This window comes from Eretmochelys imbricata, chromosome 2 (assembly GCF_965152235.1).
Source record: "Eretmochelys imbricata isolate rEreImb1 chromosome 2, rEreImb1.hap1, whole genome shotgun sequence".
Classification (NCBI taxonomy): Eukaryota; Metazoa; Chordata; order Testudines; family Cheloniidae; genus Eretmochelys; species Eretmochelys imbricata.
In genome coordinates, this window is record NC_135573.1 from 103,729,853 (window position 1) to 103,755,594 (window position 25,742).

The 25,742-nt window shown below is 42.0% G+C and overlaps 1 protein-coding gene across 2 annotated transcripts in view; it reads left to right on the forward strand.

Moving 5' to 3' along the window:
• Positions 1–2,049: 2,049 nt before the first annotated feature.
• Positions 2,050–25,742, forward strand: part of NFATC1 (nuclear factor of activated T cells 1) — a 142,776-nt gene continuing 119,083 nt past the window's right edge. For both annotated transcript variants that reach the window (XM_077809089.1, XM_077809091.1), the window contains exons 1-3: positions 2,050–2,407; positions 8,129–9,230; positions 22,358–22,517. In XM_077809089.1, the coding sequence (XP_077665215.1) occupies positions 2,323–2,407; positions 8,129–9,230; positions 22,358–22,517 (1,347 nt within the window). In that variant the 5' untranslated portion in view covers positions 2,050–2,322. The remainder of the gene's footprint in view (positions 2,408–8,128; positions 9,231–22,357; positions 22,518–25,742) is intronic.

Below are 25,742 nucleotides of genomic sequence, written 5' to 3' on the forward strand. Positions count from 1 at the left end.
ATGGAAACCCTGCAAAGGCAAAGGAGCTTGGTACACAAGCATTACGCAGTGTATTAGCCGTCTGTCCTGCCAATCGACTGCCCCCATGTGCGATTCACGGCCACAACAGCCCACTTCGCTCCAAAACCAGTCCCCACTCAGCCTATCCCAATTCTGGAGCTGTAGTTGAAGACGGGGGAAATTTCAGTTGTTAGCAACACTATCTGTAACCATCATACAATAAGTCAGAGACCACCATAAGTTCAACGTCAGTTTAGTAAATTGCCTGAGGGCAGATGCTGGCCAGCACTGTGTAGATCATAAGAGACCATTTGTAAGTCCAGCACAACGTTTTGTGACGGAAAGAAAAAAACAGAATGAATTCTGATGCAATAATCATAATTATAATAATTAATTGTATTTGCTTGGCACTTTGTAATGGAGTTTTCAGCCATTAGCCTGGAAAATGGTATTCCCTGAGTTTATAAGGGAATGCCGTTTCCATAACTGCTTTAAAAAATATTCCTTTGAAATCTAGCCTTAAAAATTCTGGGAGCTCAACAGTTTCATCTCAGTCCTGGCTCCTGAGGTGGTGAGGTCATTTGCATGTTGTAGCCTTTAAAACTGGCTCGAAGAATCCAAAATAAATATAGTCCCAAATAGAGAAGACAACATTCTTGTAAAGTGTAACTTTTAAAACAAAACAGGGCAAAATACAGAAGACACCTTTCAAAGAGCACTGCAACTTTCTTGTCAGCTTTAAAGGGAGGGAAATAATGACTTTTATGTGAACCGCTAATTCTGGGGGTGGGGTGGGATGGGGTGGGGGGAAGCACTGTGCTTCGCTTTTAGGTTTTCATTAAACAATTTGCCAATTCCTCTCAGTATGAAGTTGAAGACTTGACCCAGGAAATTTCCCCTTTCCTCCACCGTACGTGTACAACACAATTGATAATATTAAACGACCCGTTGTAATGTGTTTTTATGGCAGCTGGCACTAGTGGGTGCTGCAACTAAATGCAAAATATTACGGCTAGCCAAAAACAAAACAAAACAAAAACCACCAAAAAAAAAACACAAAACAAAACAAAAAACCCACCAAAAAACCCAACAAAAACAAAAAAAACCACCTAGAGCCACTTCGGTGACCAGAAAACAATAGCATGTAGCACAGCTTTGCACTGCAACCTGAAGTCCCCAGCCACACAGACGGGCAAGCTGAACTCCTCCTCATCATGAGGGCCCATTATTAAGGTTTGTCAGTTGGCCCAGAAGAGAGAACTCAGCCCCCTCCTCCCCCGCCCTCTCCGTTTTGTAATCAGTGCGGTCCGGGGAACTTGAAACCGGTGGCAATTAAAATGTGTCTGCCAATGTGGTGGAGAGGAAGAGAAACCCCTTCATTTCCCAGGTTCCCTGGTGGCTACTCCACGGCGGCTCCCCCATCCCGCAGTATAGCTACCCTCCAGCTTGCAGCGGTGGCTTGTGAGCCTCTGCAGTCTTTTCGCTTTGTTCGTGCTTTATTGAGTCCCAGATTATTTATTTTTTTAAGGAAGTTCAGGAACGTTGCAAAAATGGGGGGGGGGGGGGAGAAAGAGAGAGAGAGAGAGAGTGAGTGCATCCTGACTGTATTAGTAACCACAAGCGGCGGAGCAAAGCACTGGGTGCTGTCAGAAGCGCGCAGACACGTGTCCGTAGGAGCGGGAGGGGAGGGAGCGGGGGTTTCAGTTTTACTGCTCCCGTTAGCAAAAAAAAAAAGGGGGGGGGCAGAAAAGAGACATCTGCACGGGCAGCGAAACTGCCCCCGGGCGATCGGGCGTTTAGCGAGGGCCACCGCTCAGCTTGACCCTCCTGTCTAAGCAGCCCACCTGTCTAAGCCGCCTCTCGGGGTGGGGCCGGCGGGAAACACAGAGCCCTCTCCTCCTTCACTCGCGCCGAGGGGTTATTTTAAAACAAGGAACTAGAGAGAGGCAGGCAGAGCAACTCGATTGTTTATATACACCCGGAAACATCAACAACGAGAGAGGGAGGATCAGCGACAGGCCGTGGGGAGGGTCACATTACAGCCCAGAAGCCGCCCGCAGCAGCCGGCTGCCTGTACCTGCGGCGAGCCGCTCCGGCCGATTGAATTACACAGAAATTACAGGGGAGACCAGAGCCTGCTTCTCCCGCTGCTCACAGCCCCGGCGGCAGCTCTCCCGCAGCCGGGAGGGAGCAGGAGCCGCGGCCCATCGGCTCTCGCCCATCCCCCGGTGCCCCAGCCCGAGACACAGCGGGCAGAGCCTGAGAAAAGCTGCTCCTTGTCTCCCAGCTGGTGGGGTTGGCGCCGCGGCCGTCTCCTGAGACATGACTGGCCTGGAGGAAGAACAGGAGTTTGATTTTGATTTCCTTTTCGAGTTTAACCAGGGCGATGATTGCACCGGTGGCAAAGGTTGGTACAGAGCAGGCAGCAGCCGCAGCCCTTGGCCGGGCTCAGGGCTTCCCGAGCGGCAGGGCTCCCGGCGGCGTGCTGCACGCTGCAGGTGGCGTGGCGCTGAGATGCCATGTGGGGGCACGTAGGAGTGATCACAACGCGGGGCTGCCCCCTGGGAAGGAATAGGAAAAGTAGTGGCGCGCTTGGGGAGCCGGGCGGAAGCGGAAGGGGCTTTGTAGGGTTCTCGCTCTTTGTCCTAAGAACAGGACTGCTCCTAACAGCAGGAGGTGGAGGCACCCCAGTGTTGCTTTTGCCAGATCCTGCTGCCCCCTGGATCCTCAGCGGTGATGGGAGGAGGAGGAGGAGGGGGGGTAGATACAGGCTATAATGTTTGCAGGGAAGGGACCCCTTTTGCATTTCTGGGTTTGGGAGCTGGGGTGGGGATGGGGAAAACATTCCACTTTTGAGGGGTACTCAGCCCAGAAAGAAAAATGTTATTTATTGAGTGTGCAATCTATTGGACAATCCTCTGTACAAACCCAGAAGATGGTTGTCTATAGAAGTTTACCATCCAAATGAGAGAGAAGCCCGTAATACTAAGATCCACATCTGAATTTTAAATATCATAGAGTTTGGGGATGTTTGCATCTGGGGTTTTGGTTCCGACCTGTTAAAAAGAAGAGCCAATGGTGAAATCCAGAGCTGAGTTTGGATTTCAAATCTTTTCCTCCAACTCAGGGGCCAGGTGTGTTTGATCTTTAGTTGGTGTTGAGTTAGAAGGTACACTTCCGTCACCATGAGACACAATGTGAGAGTCCAATGGCATTTTTTTCATCCTTGGGGTGAAACCTATTGTTTGGCACTGAAATTGGCATGTGGAGAGAAGAGTGTTGTTACTGCATCCCAAGGAGATGTCACTTGCCACTTTTTCAGTGCTGGAGTTGCTCCTAGTCATGCACAACTGGACCCTATAGTGGAATCTTGGAGACACCCGTCCTCCACCTCCCTGAGCATCACTAGAGCTACATTCCAAAGTTTTGACGTTCAGTCAAAGCAACACTCCAAGTATAGTGTTGCAGCTCTTCAATGTGCAGGTTTAATGTGCTGTGTTTGTATTAGCTACATAGTGACCATCTATTGCCCTCTTCTCTGGCATGTGCATGGTGTCTAAATGCATTAATTAATAACGTCACAATGTCTTGCAAATGTGGATGCCGGAAGTTAGGCACCTCAGGCTGAGATTTTCAAAGGGACCCCAGGGAGTCAGGTGCCCAAATCCCATTGAATTCCCTTAAGCACCTTGAAAATATGGACTTAAGCCACTCAATAGAAATAGTGTGATCGTCAAAAATCATCTTTCTTAGATGCCTGGCCAGTGTCTCTTTCTCTCATGCTCAGGGTCTAACTGATCACCAAATTTGCAGTTGGGAAGGAATTTTCTCCCAGATCAGAAAGGCATGGACCGGGACGAGGCGGGGCCAAGCTCCTTTCCCTTTGTGGATTAAATTCAGACAGTATGCTAGCGACTGTAGAAACATAGAGGGCTGCTGTCTATAGGAGCTTACCATCAAAATGAGAGAGGGAATGGACCATTTGCTAGGGCTTGTCAGGGCATATCCAACCTGATCAATTCCCTGCCAGTGCAGAAGACTCGGGCATTGATGACTCTCCTGTTTTGTGCCTGCGGACTCCTGAGGACTAAAATGCTTTAGTCTAACTAAAGTCACTGGGCTTAATATAGGAGTACTAGAGGGAAATTTGATGGCCCGTGCTATGCAAAATGAGCAAATGGTCCCTTCTGGCCTTAAACTCTGTCAAGTCTGTTAAAAGGTGTTTGAACAACCTTAGCTCCCCCTTGAAGTCCACGTGATGTGCCAGTGTTTGTCACCCTTAAAACAAAAACAAAACAAACAAAAAACAACAAAAACCCCTCTGTATGCTCAACACTTTTCCAAAGGCAAACAGCACTTTACAAGATCAGGCCCTAAGGCTGTAGAAGGACTGAAACTTTCATGTTATAATTTAATTGGGGGAGGAGAGAAGGATAGTTCCAAGTCACCATAAAGTGAAAAGTAGTGTGTTTAGGAGCTGTCACAAAACAAGAGGTTCAGTTCCAATCTTTGTTATACTAGTGTGTGCTAACACAATGCGAGGCCCAATATTGTGCAGTGCCACAATTTCCATGTAAGTCAGTGGGAGTTGAGTGTTCTCTACATGTCATCGCATTGGGTGCAGACTGCTGAGCTTATTTCCAAAATGGCACCATCAAAGCTGTCGCTATCCATCATGTGAATTCACTCCACATGTCAAAAGTCCAGATGAATTTTTTGTTGGAAGTGCACTACACATGCTCAATAGCCACTCAGAAACATAATGCCTTGATTTTCTGTGTTGTTTCAAATTTTTCTTTTCAAAATACCTAAGTTGTTTGTGACTATTAGAGCTTTCTGCACCAAGCTTCACCTCCCAGGGAATTCTGATGGCCAGATTTCTATAAATCAGGTTTATTATGGAATCCAAGACAAGTCATTAATTATATTGGCATGAAGTTCCCTATGGTGATCATAATAATTAATATGTCTTATTAAGATGCCACCATTTTGCTACTTTACCTTAACAAAATGGTGACAATTAAATCCTTAAAAAATTCTGCTTGGGTTCTACATGATGGACATGTGACAATTAACTTGTGGTGCTTAAAAGGTATGTTTCTCAAAAGTCTCCTTGCCGATGCATTTCACCAAGACTTACTAGCTAGGTGGTGGTATTATTATATATGCCCTTTTTGTTGCATTATGGGAGGAGTCTTTCAACTAATTGATAAGTATGTTTTCTGACCACAGAAGAAAATTATTCCATGGATATCATTTATTTATTAATAATATAATATAGTACTGCCTAGGGGCCACAATTGAGATCAAGGCCTCATTTTGCTAGGTGCTGTACAAATGCAGAGTCAGAGATGGTCCCTTCCCAAAGAACTTACACTCTAAATAGATAAGACAGATAAAGATGGGAGGGGAAACAGAGGCACAGAATGGCAAAGTTGATTTGCCCAAGGTTGCACAGCAGGTCAGTGGCAGAACTGGGACTAGAACATAGGTGTCCTGAGTCTCAGTTCATTGCCTGCCAGCACTGGACCATGCTGCCTTTCATTAGATCCAAATCTATTTACAAATCACTCCCTATCATTCAGATTATGGGTTGGTGTAGTATGAAATATCCTATTCTTAGGCATGAAATAAGGATTATTTTAAATAATGCAGGTTAACTAGATTTATTAATAATACTGAGGAAATATTTGAGCCTTATCAGTTGCATGCTGCTAGGAGGAAAGAAGAGGACGACAAAATTAAATACCCCTATGAATGGTGACACTGGCCAGTTTTTTGTGAGTTCTTTTTAATAGCATTTTTCTTAAGATATCTCCTCCCTTCACAGTGTTTGGTTAAAGTGTCAAACTAGAATATATTCTGAATTGTCCTGTTTCATCTGTAACATGTTCTAGTGTAATGTAATGAACCTCTCTTGGTAAATAGCCAGTTTCCTAAGGCTAAGTAGAAAGTGATTCAAATAGGTGTTGAACACATTAATGGTGCCTGACAGGATATAAATCAGTATAAACATCTCAGAGTTACTATCAAATAACTAAAATGTATGTATTTTATATTAATATAGTCTTTCTTTGAATCATTGACATTAAGAAATCTGAACACTGTGTAGCTGGATAATGGCATCAAATTGAGTAGGGTTGATAAAGAGAAGGAATGGAGTAAGCTCCTGCACTGGTGCAACAAGCTCAGAAGCTCATTTGCATATTCAGTGCTGTTGGGGATTGGGTCATGTTGGGAATAACAGCTGTGGAAATTAACAAAGCTTTTCCGGATCTCAGCATGCAAGGTAAGCCATGATCACTGCCTGGGGTGTTTGCCTCTGGAGAGGGAAGGAAACAAATACTGTGTGTGAAAGGGCTCCTATTGTAGGGAAGCCTTACTTCTTTATTACTATCATTCAGGAATGAAGAAGGTATCTCTTCCGTAATAAAATCCTTAAAAGGTTGGTGAACATTAGAGCGAGTTATAGTTTTAATTCAGGGAATTAAACTGAAAGCAAAGGATCATCTGAACTCAAAATGCAGGGGCTATTTTAGGAAGGCTTTTCCCAGTATGGGGCCAGATAGTGGCTTTTCTTTTCCCAGTATGGGGAAGCTTTTCTTTTCCCAGTATGGGGCCAGATAGTGTGTAAGGGTACTGGCCTGCAGGAGGGGTGATCCAGAGCTGCCTCAACTCCAAAAGGAGCTTGGAAAGACACTGGCAAGTTGTGCCCACGGCATCACCTCTTAATAGGGTGGAGAACGCATTGCCTTTGGTGGCCAGCTAGCTCTGCTGTCTTGTGTGAAGGGGAAGGCTAAGGCTGGAGCCCCACAAGGGCACTAGCATGGAGCAGTATGGCAGGTATCTCTAGTTCCTCCACAGAGATATTGTGGGTGAGAGGGAGGCTGTGTGCAACCTTACCTCATTTCTTCCCTCCAAGTCCCAATCCAAAGTGCACCATGTGAGAGCAAGTACAGTGTAATCCTTTATAGTCCAATAGACAGAGGTCCCTGATTTTTAAAGGCATTTAGGCATTATGTGCCTTAGGCCCCAATTTTGAAAGGTATTTAGGCATTGCGGCGCTCAGCATTACAACATCTAACTGATTTAGGAGTCTAAATGTCATTTGCAAAAGGGATTTAAGCATTTGGGATAGCCTAATCAATGGGGTCTTGGCTAGTAAATCTCTAAATTCCTCTTGTAAATTACATTTAGCTCCTAAATCAGTTAGGTGTTGTAACACTGAGCGCCGCAATGCCTAAATACCTTTAAAAATTGAGACCTAAGGCACATGAAGTTCATGTGACTCACTAATGGTCATTCAGTAAGCCAAATGGAGCTGATTCAAATTGAATTGTTTGGTGATCTCTGACTCTCCTAGATTTCTGCACCAACTGGGTAACTGTGCCAGCATTTAATAATGTGTGTTGTAATGAATGTTATAAAATTGATAAAATACAGGTAAAGAGAGAGAACGCAGTCAGTGCTTAAACAATAAAAGGATTATTGGATATTATTTATTAATGGAATTCCAGTGTATTTCATCACCATGTGAATCCTTTACCTGGTCTCTGCTGGCTTGTCCCAGAAACCAGAGTAGGCCAATAGACTTGTTCTGTTCCAAAATCCAGTTGTTAACCGGAACGAGTTGGAAACGTACCTTAGTGGAACTTCCAGTTGTATGTGATTTCAGTGCAATGTATTTGATCATGTTGTTCATATTATATTCTCTCCACCCTGGTTTTTTTAAACTATTATTTTTCTCTTTGGGGACCATGGCTCACTTACACGAAGTGCAAGTTTCTGTCTGCAGTACCACTGCAGTCTTTCAGCTCTGTGGTTTGAAGGCAGAATTCGGCTTTTAAGGTTTGTATCTAAGACTATTCAGAAGAGTGCCTTGGAGATACAGAAACTCAGTTTCCTCAGAGATGATTTGCCTTGTTGTGCCACTAAAATACCAACATTTTCAAAAGTACCAACCTCCAGCATTTGAACTACTTTGCATGTCTGTGTTATAGATTGCTCAGGAATGCCAGTGTTTTCATGTGATAATCGCATCATGCTCCACTAAGACTCAGTAGGCTAGTAGGTTAGTATATATGTGCAACACACCTCATGTCATTCATTTTTATTTTATTTTTTTCAGAACACTATAATTATGCATCTTCAAATATAAATGCCGGTTTGCCTCTAAATGTGGCACATTCCTCATTGTCAGCTCCATGTCATGGCCTTCAGACATCCAATCCTGTCATTTCAATTGTCCCATCAACAAATCATCCTTCCGGATATGGAGGACACATTGATAGTGGGGCCTCTGGATATTATCTATCTCCAAATGTCAGACCTAATGGAGCTCCAGCATTAGAAAGCCCCAGAATTGAGATAACTTCTTATCCGGGAATGCATCATAATAACAACCAGTTTTTCCATGATGCTGAGGTTGAGGAAGCCATCCCAAATGCTAAGCGATCACCTTCTACTGCCACTTTGAATTTACCAAACATTGAGGCTTACAGAGACCCCTCTTGCTTGAGTCCAGCAAGTAGCTTGTCTTCCAGAAGTTGCAATTCTGAAGCTTCTTCCTATGAATCCAATTATTCTTATCCTTATACTTCGCCCCAGACATCTCCATGGCAGTCCCCATGTGTGTCTCCTAAGACCACTGACACTGAGGAAGGATATCAACGCAGTATGGTAGCCTGTACTTTACTTAATTCACCAAGACATTCTCCATCTACATCTCCCAGAACAAGCATTACAGAGGAAAACTGGCTAAGTGCTCGCAACTCAAGACCATCTTCTCCCTGTAACAAAAGAAAATACAGCCTGAATGGTAGGCAGACCTCTTACTCACCACACCACTCTCCGACACCTTCTCCTCAGAGTTCTCCTCGGGTTAGTGTAACTGATGATACATGGCTTGGGAACACTAACCAGTATACCAGTTCTGCTATAGTTGCAGCTATCAATGCCCTTACCACTGACAGCACAATAGACATGAATGATGGGATTCCTATTAAATCTAGGAAGACTGCAATAGATCATACCCCATCCATGATTCTCAAGACTGAACCAAGTGGTGAGGATCACGGGACCATATCACCAACTGCTGATTTATCACCAGAAGAGTTTTCCGGGTTTCAGCACATCAGGAAAGGAAACTTCTGTGATCAGTACCTTTCTGTGCCACAGCATCCATACCAATGGGCCAAACCAAAGTCTCTGTGTCCTACATCATACATGAGGTAAGGTTTCCTGAATCTATGAAGAAATTCTAATAACATTTTTATATGTACTTTTTCTCCTTTTCCTGTTCAGCTGTCCTTTTCCAAACACAGTTCCTCCCACACTTCCACTTGTAAATGGTTAAGTGCTCTATTTTGCCATTTCATAATACTACATCTTTGGTGTATGGAGTGACCCTCATGAAAACACTGAGTGGTAAAAAATGCAGTTCTAAGAGTCACCCATCTTGGGGTCAAATTGGCAAGACAATATTCTTTTCCAGGAGACTTGAACCCCATTCCTGGCAGTCTAGAGAGAAGGAATACAGGTACATTCAGAACCATGGCTCTGTCAGTCAGTAGGACAACATGGTGCTGCTACCCCATTGGATTTACTTAATTAGTTCAACATTTCATTTTTTTCCCCTCATAAAATAATGGCATGTCCCACAGGTGTGCCTGCTAATGGGGCTCTTCCAGGGCTCTTTCCATGTTGGCTTTTTATTCAGGGCATAAAAACACAACATGACTTGGTTATTTTACGCAGGACAATACCTTTATACACTATGCTCCCTTCATCTGAAAGCTACATATGCCTTCCTTTGCGTGGAAGGACAAAGCTTTTTTCTGACAAGCTTTGTTCTTTCAATTATTTTTAAAAAAATCTCCATTGCAACTAGTAACACTCAATCGATCCTGTCCCATTTATTTATCACACAGTAACACTGTATTGTCAGCAAAGAAAAGCCAAATAATATTCAGAATTTTAAAGAGTAATAACCATGTCCTGTCCTCATGTACAGTGTTTCATTCTTAAGTCTTCCTAGAAAAAGAATGAACACAGAGGGTGATGCTCCTTGGGATAATGCTGTAGGAGATAAGTTTGGTTTTCAAACAGTTCAAATGCTAGTCTAAGACCTCTAATTCTGATCATAAAAGTCAGTGAAGTTGCAGGCATGACAAGCTATGTACCCTGATAAAAGTTAAACTGTGTTTTTAAAAGCGAAGAGAAAAGGTGGATAGGTAGGGAAAACCCCTATCCCCACCACCCTCTTCTCTCCCCACTTCACAGTTTGTTTAATGCGGCATCTTCCTATCAGTGGCTATCTTCAAAAGCCAACTAAGCCAATTGTGGCACCTTATATCACAACAAACAGTACTGTGCCTCTTCAGCCTCAAACCCAGTCCTCCTCCTTCTCCTTTCTAGGTAGAGTGATCTCAAGCATCTGTCTGAGTTCTCTTTAGCAGTTCGATCCTGTACAGTGCTGATCAATTGCTGGGAGAGGCTAAGCACTCTCCGTTCCAATGAAGTTGCTGGGTAGTGAATGCTCAGTACCTTCCAGGATTGGGCCCTTGGTTTGTATAGCACCAGAGAAATCCCTTAGGGCCTTCTTACATATTTAAAAAGGCTTTTGTGTTCTCCCTCCAAAGATATAAACTAGTCTAAATTCATTGAAAGAGGCAGGCTTCTTTTTGTTCAAAATTTCAAGGGAAATAATATGACAATTTGACAAAAAAAATCTTTCAGTTACAAAGAGCCTCTCTTCATGTTTTATTATATACAACCAGAATGCATACAACATTCCTATGTGCTAATACAAACAAAAAAGGTGAAATGTACAAAACTGAGCGTCCATATGCTGTGTATTTAACATTTTTTCCACTGTTTTGGTCTTGTGTAAAATATGTTTCCTGGTTTGCAATATGTTTCCATGTGATCTCATTAACTTGTGCTCCAGGGCAGCTGGATGCTACCGTAGAAATGAGATTTTAAGTTATTTCACCAATCAAATACACTGACCAAGCTTCCTTCCACAAAAAATACCTCTCGTTTTATGTAGATGAAAGAGTGCTGGGCAATTGAACACAGACGTCAACAGGATCACAGACTACGCAATAGAAATTGTTATTTTAAATCTTTCCAAAAAGACTGGATAAGAATTTGTCACAACAGGTCTGGATTTTTTTCCTGTTATTTTACACATCTGTTCTATTTCAAATGCTGGGATTGTAGGGTTAGGTTCCAACAAACAACACACATTCCAAAATCCACTCTGTCATAAGGATTTTTAGATAACCATATTTAATAAACCTCCTGGATCTCTTCCTGAATATGTATTATAATTTAAATGAAAAGAAAGAAATCCAGTGATTTTCCAAATCACTCTTTCTTTACATTTCTTAACCCCTAATGTATTAGTTTTCTTCAACCAGACCATCTGCCAGTACTAAGGGCCACATCCCTCTAGATTCATCTACAGAGGTCCTTAGACAATAAAGGAAACTATTTTTTTGAATTGTTGCTAAAATTGGTGACACTTTTTCACTTATTGTAATTAAAACTAGTCCAGGGTTCGAGGGGCAGGAGGGGAAGGGAGTAGAGAGAGAAAGAAGGAATAGATAAGTGGCTAGAATAATTCCTACCTCAAATGAGGCTTGCCTGATTCTGTAGTCCTTGTGTACCTAACACTTCTATTAATTTCAGTATTGGTTCAAAGCATGCATAAGGATTGCAGGATTGGGCCAATTTAGACTCTGATCCTGATTCTGAGTTTAATGGCAAAACTAACTCCCATTGACTTCAATGGGAGAAGGATTAGTTGGATGCTTAGACCCCAGTCCTACATTGGGATCTGTTATCATGAACCCTTATGCTCACACAGAGACCTGCTAAAGCCCCTGGAACTCTGCATGTGTGTTGTGGATCCCAATGCAGAATTGTATGTATCTGCATACAGTCCCATTCAAGGCACGTGGCATTAGAAGATGTTGATGAGTTGAGTCTGCCCCATGGCTCTTTCTGCAGGATCAGGACCTTGGCCTTTAATCTTGTATGCTGAGCTGTAGGATGTAGAACATGTTTATAAGGGAAACAGATATTTACAAGATACAAGTTCACTGATATAAGCTGAGTGATAGCAATGCGAACAATTTTGCTTGCAGCAAAATAGAATATTTGCTATCTAAAGTTCTCCATTTATGTAGGAAAATATTCTAAAGGTAAATTATTATATGGAGGGTAAAGAAGAAAGGAGGGAAGATAGAATATTATGAAGATCACTTCTTAATTTTTATTCCAGGATCTTTGTTATTAGGATGGCTAGTGCTTATCTCACTTTTATTACATTCATGATTTATCTGTAGACTCCATAAGACAAAGCAAGTGTAAAAATGTGACTCAGGCATCCTCTTGAATTGTACCTGTCTCAGCAATCTATAGAACGAATCATCTTCCATTTGTAATTCCTCTTCAAGAATAAATGCAGAATATAATGAAAAGGAAACTCCTTATCAGCCATTTATTTTGGAAACAGATATTTTTCTGTATTTATCAAGCAATCTCTATATAAAGTTACATCTCTCTATATGTACCTTACATACTTTCTTAAAATGTTTTTGGGCTAATGTGCACGAAGGATGATAAGTTCAAAATCAAACTAGAAATACTAAATTTTATTTCACTTTTAATCTTAGGCATAGATAAAGACAATATTGTGACCAAACAGTGTTTAGGATTTTTTTTTTACAAAGGTTTAGAAAATAGGCTTTAAAATAATTATTTGCATGTCCAAAAATTCTCTTTATAGTATCAAAAACAACCGGCATCTCACTCCACAAAAATTCCAGATTTCTGAAAACCTTATGTGGGGTGTGTGTTTCTGTATGTTGAACTTATAGATCTGTATGTCTGGACTATATAACATTTGAAATTTCCTACAGACTTGTCCATTGAAAAGCAACAGCATCCTTTTGTATATCAAGCTTATTTTATTACATGAATCCAGAAAGTGTGATGGCCTGATGGCCCGTAACATTCGTGTTTGCATTAATTATAGAGCAGTATAGTATTGCTAGGTTCATTGGTCATGCATGGTATGTATGAGGTGTACCACATGAAAAGGAGCTTCCAGGAACTGAATGTCAGTTTCAGGTGGGCTTATAAAAGCTCCCTACTATGTTTTCTTGTATGGCTTGTTTTTTCTAAAAGTTGAAAGCTAACTTTTTAGCTGCAGTCTCAGTTTTTCAGCCTTAAAAATATACATACAAGTGCTTGTGCCCACAGAAATGCATGTTCATATATTTTTACACATGGAAGCTGTAATTTACAAACACAAATTGGGTGGCTGGGTACCCGTCTACCTGAGTGGCAAACGCACATTTGGTCTTTGTGCATATGTACATTTTGTTATGGAATTGGTGTTAGATTCAACCTCCAGTTTTGCAAACCCCCAAGTGTTCAAAAATCACAAATCAGCGCCCCACCCCGTCCTCACCAAATTTTACAGTGATCTATTTGGGATTCTTTTTCTTTACCTTCCCCTTTTCTCCTTCTTGCAGTCAGGCAGAACTGAAGCTGCTATGCATAGGGGAGTGCATGGGCTGCTCCATCGGAAAGTATTGCAACTCAAGGGGTCACAGAGTTGGGAAGGCCATGGCTCCATCCCATAAAGATGAGCCAGCAGAGCTGTCCCATGGGGGTTAGTAAGTAACACTCAACAATGCGGTGTAGCAGTGGGCGCACCGTCTGTGTGTGTCTGAAGTATCTCCAGCTATGCATCCTACTACCTATAGCAAAGCATTTACAGGACTGGTATCAGTTCTCATATACCCACATGTTATATCTGTTGTTTAGGTAAAGTTGATTGCTACGGTATCCTGTGCGGCTGAGGTACTGAGCTTGTTAGATTGTTGTAGTAGGGTTCTGAGGGCTACCCTGGGGCAGTGGCTTAGTTAATCTGAACTCTTCTCTCCCATTGTTTTGGGATGTGTCCAAGCTCCCTTGTGAGATCTTTATTCATGGCCTTTGTTTTGTTTTGTTTGTTTTTTTTATGGCTAGTTTTAGCATAGTATAATATTAAATTCAGAGCAGTGAGGGAGGCCTCCAATTTTTAACTGTGCTGTTTTTATGAAATATTTCTTTGCTGTGTCCATGCTCTTATCTGAAAAATCAATAAGAATAAATTTTTGTCTATGCCAATACGTTTTGAAGTATAGATTATAGGATGCTCAAATTCATAAGGATTGCCCCTGAGCATCATCATAATAATTTACATTTCTATACCACCTTTTCATCATGAAGAATCCCAAAGTACTTTAGGAACTAGAAACAGGAGTCACTTGCTTCACATACCAAGGAAATGCAGCCACCTCTGTAGCGGAACATAGCATCTGTTTTAACAGCCCTCGGCTGCATTGCTCAACTGCGTAGGACAGGAAGTGAGAAAAATCTATGCAAATAAACCTGCAGGGGGAATATACAGTAAATATATTTCTCATATTGCAAGCACTTCAGGACTGTGACTGTGTCTTCACATGTGCTTTTACAGAGACTTATCCTATGAAACGTCCGTCTTCATTATTATCTCTGAGCTCCATTCTAATATAAATATGATTAATAACAATTATAATAGGTAGGCCAAGTGTACTAGTTACCACATTGGAATCTAGTTAGGGCATTGGTACTAACTTCCCTGTTCTTGCAAAAAAGTATCATGAGATCTTTAATAATCACCAGCAGTCAGGACCTTCCTTTTAAACTATAGGTAAGGCTGAACTGCTGTTTTAAGGCTAAATATTGTTGTTCTTAGGGTAAAGATGAGATGTAAATTGGTAATTTAAAAAAAAAAAAAGAATTATCATGAAACTAAAGCTTACCATAGAAACTGGCATTAAGAAAGAAAAAACTTTCTCTTGGCATGATATCAGAGATCTTTCCTAAACATTATTAACTACTCACAACCCAGAATGTGGGAATGCTAAAGTGCCTTTTTATTCATTTTTATAAGCCACCTTCCCTTCCCCACTCTCACGTCCATCCTTGCCCTAAACATTGGAAAGGTGCAACTGAGAATTAGGCCAGCTGGACAGATTTAGGGCCTGAGCTCTCAAACACTTATGCATTTGAATAAATCTACTCATGCAATTAGTCCTACTGAGTTCAGTTCCAGCCATGTCCCCTATGCCACGGGCTGGGAGCAGGGCCAGTGCAGAGCCTTCACACCAGTTCTTCAGTGGTTAGGAAGACATTTTGCACTGGGGATATTCTCGGGGGTTGTTTCCACCCACTTTAGGGCCTCATTACACTACCAGAGTGATAAGGAAGGGCTTAAGAGGGCCTGATTCTCAGTCACCCTGTCTTTGTACTTAGGCATTGGAACACACATAAGGCTTGATTCTCCAATAAACCATTTTTACACTGTTGTAACACCATTAACTTCAATAGATTACTCTTGATTTACAGTGATATACAGGAAGTGAGATCAGAATTAGGCCTAATGTAAGATCAGTCACAAGATCAGTGCTGAGATCCTTAAATATGACAGGGTCAGTTAAAGGGTAAAATCTGCAAAAGTTTATGAGCATAAGCTCCTTTTTGAAAAGTGATGTAGGCATTTAGAAACCTGCATCCCATTGACTTTCAGTAAGACTTAGGCTTCTAAATGCCTGTCACTTTTGAAAATGCAGCTTAGGCCCAGAAATCACTTAGGAACCTGTGAAAATTTTACCCAAGATCTTTTTTATTTCAACTGACATGATAACATACTGCTTAATATATTCTTTGTCTGCTAATCTAAATTTTTTCTATTAAAGACAGAGGTCAGTCAGACTGGCTAATCTGTGATTGATTTAATCACATGCTTTATCTGGATAGGTGAACTAAATCACTATTCATCAATCTTGTAGTCGGACTTATGTCCCATTGAGTGATCCAGTTTTTTTTTAAATTTAACTGACTTGAAAAAAACAGGCCTGCTTATGGCTTTTAGAAGGATCACAGCTGGATTTATCATGTCACAGGAGAAAACTTTTATTCTTGAAAATGAGAATCTGGTGTGAACAAGTCCATGGAGCTATATCAGTTTACACCAGCTGAGGATCTGTCCTGGTGTTCTTTTCTCCACTACAATGAGGGCTTCACCAGCTTGTATAGTTGAGCTCTCCCAAATTGATAGGGATCTTTTCAGCACTCAGATTAATTTTTTAACACTAAAATATTTGCTCCATGATTTTTTTCCTTTAACCATATTATGCTGCAGGAAATTAAGTGCATGATGAAGATAACCTAAAATAGGAAATAGCTCTGACAGCCACAGCCCATGAAACTGTTAAAATCATCACTCTGCTTCCTTTATCAGGAAAACTATCATTCATTGTCAATTTATTATCAGTCAGGATTCACAGTGGAATTTTGATGATAGGAAGCTAACAGCAAACCAGATTTTTACGATCAGTGTTACATTGGAATCAGTAACTTTCCTTTTTAGTTTAATGCTATTACAATTTTAGGTGCTAATTTAAAGATTTTAAACAAAGAAAAAAAATCAGAGGAGATCAGGTTATTTTCCAGGCAGTTTCATATCTTTTATTATTATTATTATTCTTTTTGCGCGTGAGGACTCTAAGATTTGTTCTGGTAGTTGGATTAGTGCTTTTTTTATTTAGTGGTAAAATGTCTTAATCCAATAGAGGCCATGTCCTCAGAAAAAGAGAGAAAAGATCCGTCAAATATGAACATACCTAAAACCAGAAACATCTGTTTAAATATGTGTGCTGATCATCAGCAGGAGATATGCAGGTGTTTTGCTCTGGTCTTTGTTATTTATTGTTGCAGTCAAATAGAGTTTCTCCAGAAAGTTTTCCAGGAATCTTTCAGGCAGAAGTATATCCAGAATGCAATATGTACACAATGGTGGTCTTAAACACTTACCAGCTGCCTTTCAATAACTAAGGGCCAGGTTCTGCTTGTGTGAATGCACAGTGCTGGGGGAGGGCATAAGAGACCCTATCATCCTTCCCCATTTTGTTGCCTGCATAAGAACCAAACAGAATTGCAGTCCCTGTGCTTGGGTGAGCTGCACTGCTCTTAATGCTTCAGGGGTACACAGCACCCCTAAGGGTGGTAAGCAAGCCATGGTCCTGCTGCTCTCTTGCATCATTTGAGGTGCTGGCTAGCCATGCTGGGAGTAGTAAGCCAGCATCCCATAAAGAGGTGTAGTAGCAGCATGTTCCCCTTCCACACTGAGGAGTTCCAGTAGGCACTCTGCAACTCTGCCACGCAGTGCTCTGCCAGGGCAGGGTAGCTCCAACCCAACCCTTACTGTGGGCTGTACCTGAAGGTACTGTTGCGCCCAAAAGACTTCATCTTGCCCTCGTTGTATTCAGTGGCAAACCTCCCGTTGGCTTTGGTGGTACAGGATCCAACCATAAGCATTGGCAGAGAAATAACTTCAGTAGCTACAGTTTTCAAGATACATCCTATAGTAAGTCTAAAAAAAGTACAAGAGAATCTTTGATACCTAGATAACCATGTTTGTGCAGCACCTAGCACTGTAGAGCCCTGGCCCATGACTGGGGCTTCTAGGTGCTATTGCAATATAAATAATTTAACGAAAAATTTATCTTAAGGAAAACTGGAAAATAAAGGGCAACTATAATACTGTAGGTATGTAGTATGTGTATATATGATATAAATTACTCAAAAAAAGATGTTTAAAGAACATTATTAAGATTGCAAAGTCAAGCATGCAAGTTAGGATATGCCAGATTTAAGGTTTCCTGTGCAAATATTGAAAAAACAGAAATGTCCACAATGTGGCATCATATTGGCATCATCAGGAGGGTTGGACCCTTTAGTTACACTACACTGATCTCTGCCACTTGGGCTAACGAAGTAATTGATAGTAGTAGATTATCATCCGCTATGTGGACCAGCAGTAGTGGGAGATGAGACACACACTTTGCCAGATAAGTTCACAGATATTTGCTGACAGCAGGGGACTCGTGAGACTCTGGAATCTTGGGTTTCATTTCAGGCTCTGGAGGGGTGTGTGCCCTCGTGTGTGTAGGCGTGGCTTGACTTGAGTAATTAGACATGGGTGAGGCTTACTTTCTTGGGAGACAGGATTATGGAGGTAAACGGATCAGCACAGACTCTTCTGCCCATTTCTCACAACCTTGTCCTCTTCTGCCTTAAATCTGTCTGAGTCCTGTCTCTCTCCCCCCATGGCCCTTCCCCGGCTCCTTATCCCAATTCCCATTTTCTTTGCCTAATCCCAGTCTCCATTCATAGAATCATAGAATCATAGAATATCAGGGTTGGAAGGGACCCCTGAAGGTCATCTAGTCCAACCCCCTGCTCGAAGCAGGACCAATTCCCAGTTAAATCCTCAGGCTTCTCCTCTAAGTCCCAGTCTCCTTGCCCAGCCAGTCCTAATCTCCCCTCCAGGGATCTCAGTATGACTCAATCAGTATCCTCCCCTGCTCCTTATCCCAGGCTTCTCCCACCCATGCCAGTGCCAGTCTCACCACTCCTTGTCTCTCCACTTTCCCTCCCTCCACTTTGTCTCTTGTCTGCTTTGCATTTGATTCAGGCAGCTTCCTCTTCCCTGTGCTGGAACCCAGGCAGCTTGGAGGGTCATTGAGAGGACAGAAGAGACGGGCTCCCTGCTCTCAGTTCCTGTACCCCTCCCCTCTTGGGTCTGTAGCCACCTTTGACTCTGTAGACCAGTGCTGGAGCATGTTTAGCCACTCTGTGGGGATGGTGCATGCACAGTCCAGATGCAGGTAGGAGCTATGAGGCAATGGAGTATGCTCAGTTGCTCTGTGGGGATGGCATATGAATTCTGGTCAGCACTGGGAGTGTGAGGGTATGTCTATACAACAAAGAAAAACCTGAAGCTGGCCCATGCCAGCTGACATGGGCTTGCAGGGTTTAGGCTGCGGGGCTGTTGTATTGCTGTGTAGACATCTGGGCTTGGGCTGGAGCCTGGGATCTAGGAACCTGTAGGGTGGGAAGGTCTATAAGACTATAACAGGGTTCAAAAAAGAACTAGATAAATTCATGAAGGATAGGTCCGTCAATGGCTATTAGCCAGGATGGGCAGGGATGGTGTCCCTAGCCCCTGTTTGCCAGAAGGTGGGAATGGGCAACTGGGGATGGATCACTTGGTGATTACCTGTTCTGTTCATTCCCTCTGGGGCACCTGGCATTGGCCACTGTTGGAAGACCGGATACTGGGCTAGATGAACCTAGTATGGCAGTTCTTATGTTGAGCATGCCCAGTGACAATGGAATCTTTGGAGATTTTAGCTATTAAACTAATAAGTCTCTTCTGAAGTGTGATTTTTTTTTTGAAAGTCTATAACTTGGCCGTTCCTGCTCCAAAGCATGGTGATGTTAGAGCTTTTCAAAGTAAAGGTCACCAAAAATGTGTAATGTGCAAACCAGCATTTTTCCCGTAGCTTAATTCTCAGAAATGGCTGAATCATTTTGATTATGACATTTTCCAAAAAACTCAGTCTGAGGAGACACCCAGCCTGGAAAATTTCAGCCTAAATGGTTAACATTTGGCAAAGTTAAAACCAACTGAAAATAAGGTGTTATAATGGGAAGTGTTGGGCAATACGGTGCTAGCAGCACTGCCTATAATTACATACATGTGCTCCCGGTTACAAATTAAACATGCTGGTAAAAAGGTATTGAATAAAAATTAAAAAACAATTAGCTTTTGTAGCATATCTAGACTAAGGGCCCAGTTCTGGAAAGCCTTGTGACTGGGCTTACCTTTATGTGTTGAGTCAATGGGACTATTCACAGTGGCTAAAGTAAGCAAATGTATGTCTGTAAAGTGTCAGGGCCTAAATAACAGACAAGGGGAGGAGGATATTGGGCTTCTGTCTGTCCAGGGATTTTAGTGGTGAGACAAACTATAAGAGTCTTGACTGGTTTGTGGAGTCACCAGAACTCTGAGATGTAATTTTCTGCCTCAGATTGGAAAGGTGCTTGCTTGCACACTACGTGCATCCAATAGGGAACCTCTCTTGTGCCTGTGGCCTCCTTTAAGACAACTCATTTCTATGAAAGAAGGTGATTTGAAAAGAAGGAAAATGCATTGCATGCCCCCAGCATAAAGTCCTCACAGTTTTAATTCCTTAAGCTATTATATTGAAAAGATTTTTTTAAAAATGGTTTGTTCTCACCTTTGAGGATGCCGTGGGGCTGTGTTCATGTCAAAGGCCTCCAGCTGACTAAGCAAGCAGCAGAGCCTGACAGGGTTGTTTAGGGCAGTGGTTCTCAAAGCCGGTCTGCCACTTGTTCAGGGAAAGCTCCTGGCGCGCCGGACAGGTTTGTTTACCTGCTGCGTCCGCAGGTTCAGCCGATTGCGGCTCCCACCGGCCACGGTTTGCCGCTCCACGCCAATGGGGGATGCGGGAAGCGGCGCAGGCCAAGTGACATACTGGCCACCCTTCCTGCAGCCCCCATTGGCCTGGAGCGGCGAACCATGGCCAGTGGGAGCCTTAATCGGCCGAACCTGCGGACACGGCAGGTAAACAAACCAGTTCGGTGCGCCAGGGGCTTTCCCTGAACAAGCGGCGGACCAGCTTTGAGAACCACTGATGGGGATGCTCTTAGTTAACTGGTGTAATGTCATTCCTGTGTATTTCATCTCATTTATAGCTTTGCTTTGAATATCTTGGAGTGTATGGAACACTATCTGTGTTATAATATTTTAAATTACTGGTACACATCTGATCATTCATCATTGGCTTGTCTCTGCTGTATGACCATCTCAGCATGTCTTTTTGTATAATAAGCCAACCGTAGACAAAGGGTATCTCTGGTGGATCATCTAACGCAAGTGTCAGAACTTCAGACTGTCCCATTCACAGCACTGGTTCACTCTCCTCAAATCCTGGCTGTAGCATAAGAACAGCTATACTGGATCAGACCAAGGTCCATTTAGCCCAGTATCCTGTCTTCCGACAATGGCATTGTAGTGGTCAGAGCAGGGGACTGGCTAATTCCAAATAACACTCCTTCATACAGAGACCGGGGGGGTGAGGTAATATCTTTTATTGGACCAACTTCTGTTGGTGAGCGAGACAAGCTCTTGAGCTTACACACAGCTCTTCTTTAGGTCACTCCTTCTTATATGAACTTGGGCAAGTTAGCCTCTCTCTGTCTTGGCTTTCGCATCTGTACAATGGAGGTAAGTGCTTCTGTAAATCAAATTGAGATTCTCATCTAGGGCTTGATCCTGCTCCTGTTCAAGTTAATGGAAAAACTTCTGCTGACTTGTATGGTGCATGATCAGATATGGTAAGGCACTATATAATTGCAAAATATAATATATAATAACTGTCTATTTTAAATTTGTTGTACTATTTGAATAGCTGAAGGTATGTTTGAAGGTCATTCTATTGAGAGACTTTACCAATTCCAGGGTTTTGAAAGCTTATGCAGTTAACCTAAAACCTATTATTTCTATCAGAAGGCTGTGGCTTGCTTTAATTTTAAGACCAATAAAGTTACAGCAAGCCTGAGCCTATCACAGTTATAACCAATGGTTTTATTTTCTGACATAAACAGTACACTGCTTTCAGTAATGCTCTCTCCTGACATTATTTTAAAGAGAGGTTCTCTGAAAGTGGCTCTGTAAAACCTGCAGCTTCTTATTATTGTATTCAGTCATGTCTGATTGTTTAGTGACAATAATGTCTTTATTATTTTTACTTCTGTTATAATTGCAGAGTCAGTATAGAACTGGGAGACTGAGTTGGATTCTATTTTGTCTTGTATATCACCATCAATGTAATTCTTAATTAAGTTCTGCTTGAAGATCTACGTTGTTGATGAAATATCAGCCAGAAAGAACCCTGCTTAACTTTGGGAATCCAACACGAGTTTTCAGGCTTGGAAGTTGCGGGGGGGAATTTTTTTTCTTGTAAACGAAGCATAGTTGATCTAGTCAGTGAGATACATTAAATGTAGAACTTCCATGATGCCAAGTTAATAGTCATTTTCAGACTAGAACCACTCTTTAAATTCCTTTGTATCCACCTTTGTCCTTTGATTCAACGATCAATATATTAAAGCGTTTTTAAACCATGCTTAGAAAATTTTCCATTTTGTTTACAAATCCGACAGCATCTGGCCCATCAATTATGCTTTACTTATAAATCTTCATAAAATAACCATTGCCTTTTAAATTACTTATGTCATGACATCCATACTGATGAAATTTTAAATGTAAGATGGTGAAGGATGAACTGCTAAACATGGTCTCTAAAGTAATAGAACCAGATTCTTGTGGTCTGTGATAGTCTACTTGATGTTAATATTTAATACACTTTCTCTTCCATTATAGCCCATCCCTGCCTGCCCTTGATTGGCAGTTGCCATCTCACTCAGGACCTTATGAACTTCGGATTGAAGAGCAGCCCAAATCCCATCACAGAGCTCATTATGAGACGGAGGGGAGTCGAGGGGCTGTGAAGGCATCTGCTGGGGGACATCCTGTTGTGCAGGTATTGATATTTGTAATGGCAAGGATGTTTGTTTATCCTGGCATACTGGGGGAAGCACCCCTTTCCTTTGCCAAAATAAAAAGTGCCAAGAGATCTTTAATGATGACAAGCAGCATCATACATACCTTTAATTCCATAGACTGGCTGTAGAAAAACAAGGCCTCTGTATATGATTGTTTTCTTCTTTTCTTCCTACTGTTGCATCATATTGAATAAGAAGATACAAATAAATGTGTATCTTATATCTGCGCACTAATTCCCAGCTTAACAAATATTTGGTTAGAATTTAAATATAGTGGGCCTGTTTCTGCTGCCAGATTGCACCTATGCAGTTCACATTGAAGTCAGCTGGGTAAATTCCTCAGGTTATTATTATTATTGGGTCCAGCTGTAGCTGTGAATGCTTATTGAATGGCAGAATTGGATCCAGTATCATGGAAATGTGTAACTAGATTGGAGATAGCAATGAAGTAGAAAATGAAGAACTATTTTAGTTCATGTAGCCTGGTTAGATCCTTATCCAAAGCTCTAATCACCGGGGTATATATCTGGGCTCCTAATGCAGTATCCTGGGTTCTACTAAACTTTTTAGTTTCTATATCTTCAGTATTTAAGTAAGTAGTGTCATAAACTGAATCCTCTTTGTTTTACTCGTGTGAGTAATCTCATTCATTTTAATGGGACTTCTCTCAGTAACAAGACGAGCAAGATTAAGCCCTCATAATATTTTGCGGAGTTGCACTGAGAACTAATGGAACCTGCAGGGGGTTCCTCTTTCATAGACATTTTTTAAATTATGGTGCATTTTGCTACACAGAATGGCAATAAGCAGGGTTTCTTCTAGTAAGAAATGTTCAAAGGATTAGATAAGCGAATCTCCTTCCTTCCCTCCCCCTGCTCCGCCCCCAAACACATTTTAAAGTATAGTAGATTCTCAGAGTTACGAACAACCTCTGTTCCCGAGGCGTTCATAACTCTGAAATGTTCGTAACCATGAACAAAACGTTATGGTTGTTCCTTCAAAAGTTTACAACTGAATGTTGACTTAATACAGCTTTGAAACTTTACTATGTAGAAGAAAAATGCTGCTTTTAACCATCTTAATTTAAATGAAACAAGCACAGAAACAGTTTATTAACCTTGTCAAATCTTTTTTTTAAACTTTCCCTTTTTTTTTAGTAGGTTATGTTTAACACAGTACTGTACTGTATTTGCCCTTCCCCCCTGTCTGCTGCTGTCTGATTGCATACTTCCCGTTCTAGTGTGTGGTTGATCAATCAGTCCATAACTCTGATGTTTGTAACTCTGAGGTTCTATTGTATCAGGGCAGTTCTGTTTGTGTTTTAATTCTACCTGTAATGAATTCTGCTTGTAAAGGCTCACACCTTATTCCCCTTACTCTCATGATAAAGTGTCCCACTGAAGTCTGCTAATGTGAGTAAGGCCAGTAGGGTTTGGATCAATACTGAAAATGATTTCCTTGAAGCTACAAAGTTTGTTCTGGGAGTAACATCCTTTCAAAAGACCAGCTGTATTGCTGGATGGATTCAGATCATGTAAAGTCTGTGCACACAAAGTCAGTATGTGTTTATCTGCTTCAGAATCTGTGATCTATCACATTATTTGAAGGAATTATGCAAGCTCGAAATGATAGTCAGCGAGGAATGCTGTATATATTTAGTGAGATAGCTAAGGAGAGAGTGAGTGAGAGTCTGCAGAGTCATAGTTTGTTGTTTCTTTCTGCCAAAAGTCATTGGTGACATGGGATTATGGGAGAGACCTGCTGAAAGACGAAGAATTTTAGCTGAACATTTGTGAATGGTCTTAAAGTGAGATGTGTGGCAGAACACTTGATGACAATGAATACCTACTCCATTAGCTGCTTGATGCAGGGAAATGTAGATGGGAAGCTTCAATTCACAGTGGCCAACTTGACATTTAAAAATTTCCAACTCGCGTAGTGGAAACACTGAATACATTGCCAACATTTAATTGGGCTACATGTGTCCAGGCACTTCCCCTATAATCTCTTGCTCCAGTATGCAGGGAATGAAGTATGCTGCCTCTGAATAGAGAGGACAGCAGGAAGGAAGGAAGGGGAAAACGAAGGGGGCAGACAAGTGGCAAAGAAAGGAAGAGGAAAGAATTTATCAAGGAGTAAGTACCCAGCTTGATCTGTTGGTTTGATAAAGATGAATCTATTTTTCAATCCTTCTGTTAGCATAGGGAGATTAAACACTACGCCCCTCTCAGCGCAACCCCACATTTCCAAAGGGGACTGTGGCAGAGTGCAGGGAGTTAACAGGCAAGCCTGCACTCTGATCACTTTGTCACCCATTAGTTCCCCCAAGAAAAGCTGATTGGGGTAATTCAAGATAATTAGCTGGTGAGCTAATAAGCCAATTAGCTCATCAGCTCAAAACTGATAGAGAGACACAGGAAGGCATTGCCAGGAAGAGAAAGGAACAGGGCTAGTTGAGCACAGTTTCACAGAAGCCTTGGGGAAGGGAGACCTCTGCGCCTCTCAGGTCCTGAGGTGAGGGCTGGAAGCATAGGGGATGTTGTAAATAGGCTGTTGCACAAGATTGCAAGGGTATTGGTGGAGGAAACTCAAATAACTGGCACAGTGGAGACACAGGCACTAGAAGGCAGGAGTAGATTGCCCCAGCCATGTGGACAGAGAAAAGTTTCCCCAGATTAACCCTCTCTTCATCCTTCCCAACTTTTGCAGTGTCATCCACTCAGGAATATGGTGAGCCTTAGCTTACCTGGCTTGGACCAGACTTGTTTCTTTGTTTGGATTTTTTAAAAGTAAACTATATAAAAGGAGAGAGAATTTAGAATGCCCAAGCATGAGAAGTGAGAGCACTGATTTCTTCAGTAAGGCCCTCTGAGGAAGGGGATTGTCTGATGAGCTGTTTTCAGAGTAACAGTCGTGTTAGTATTCGCAAAAAGAAAAGGAGTACTTGTGGCACCTTAGAGACTAACCAATTTATTTGAGCATAAGCTTTCATGAGCTACAGCTCACTTCATGATGAGCTGGTGACAGACCAGAGCTGCAAAGTTCAGATCTGAATCCAGGCTTTTCCGGAGTGCAGGGGTGTTTTGATCTGGGGTTTTGGTGCAGGTTTTCCACTCTGATACAGTTTAGCGTTTTTGATTGTGTTATGTTACTAAAATCCATTATGAAATTCTGTTGACCTCTACTGCTTCCTCTGTATGCTC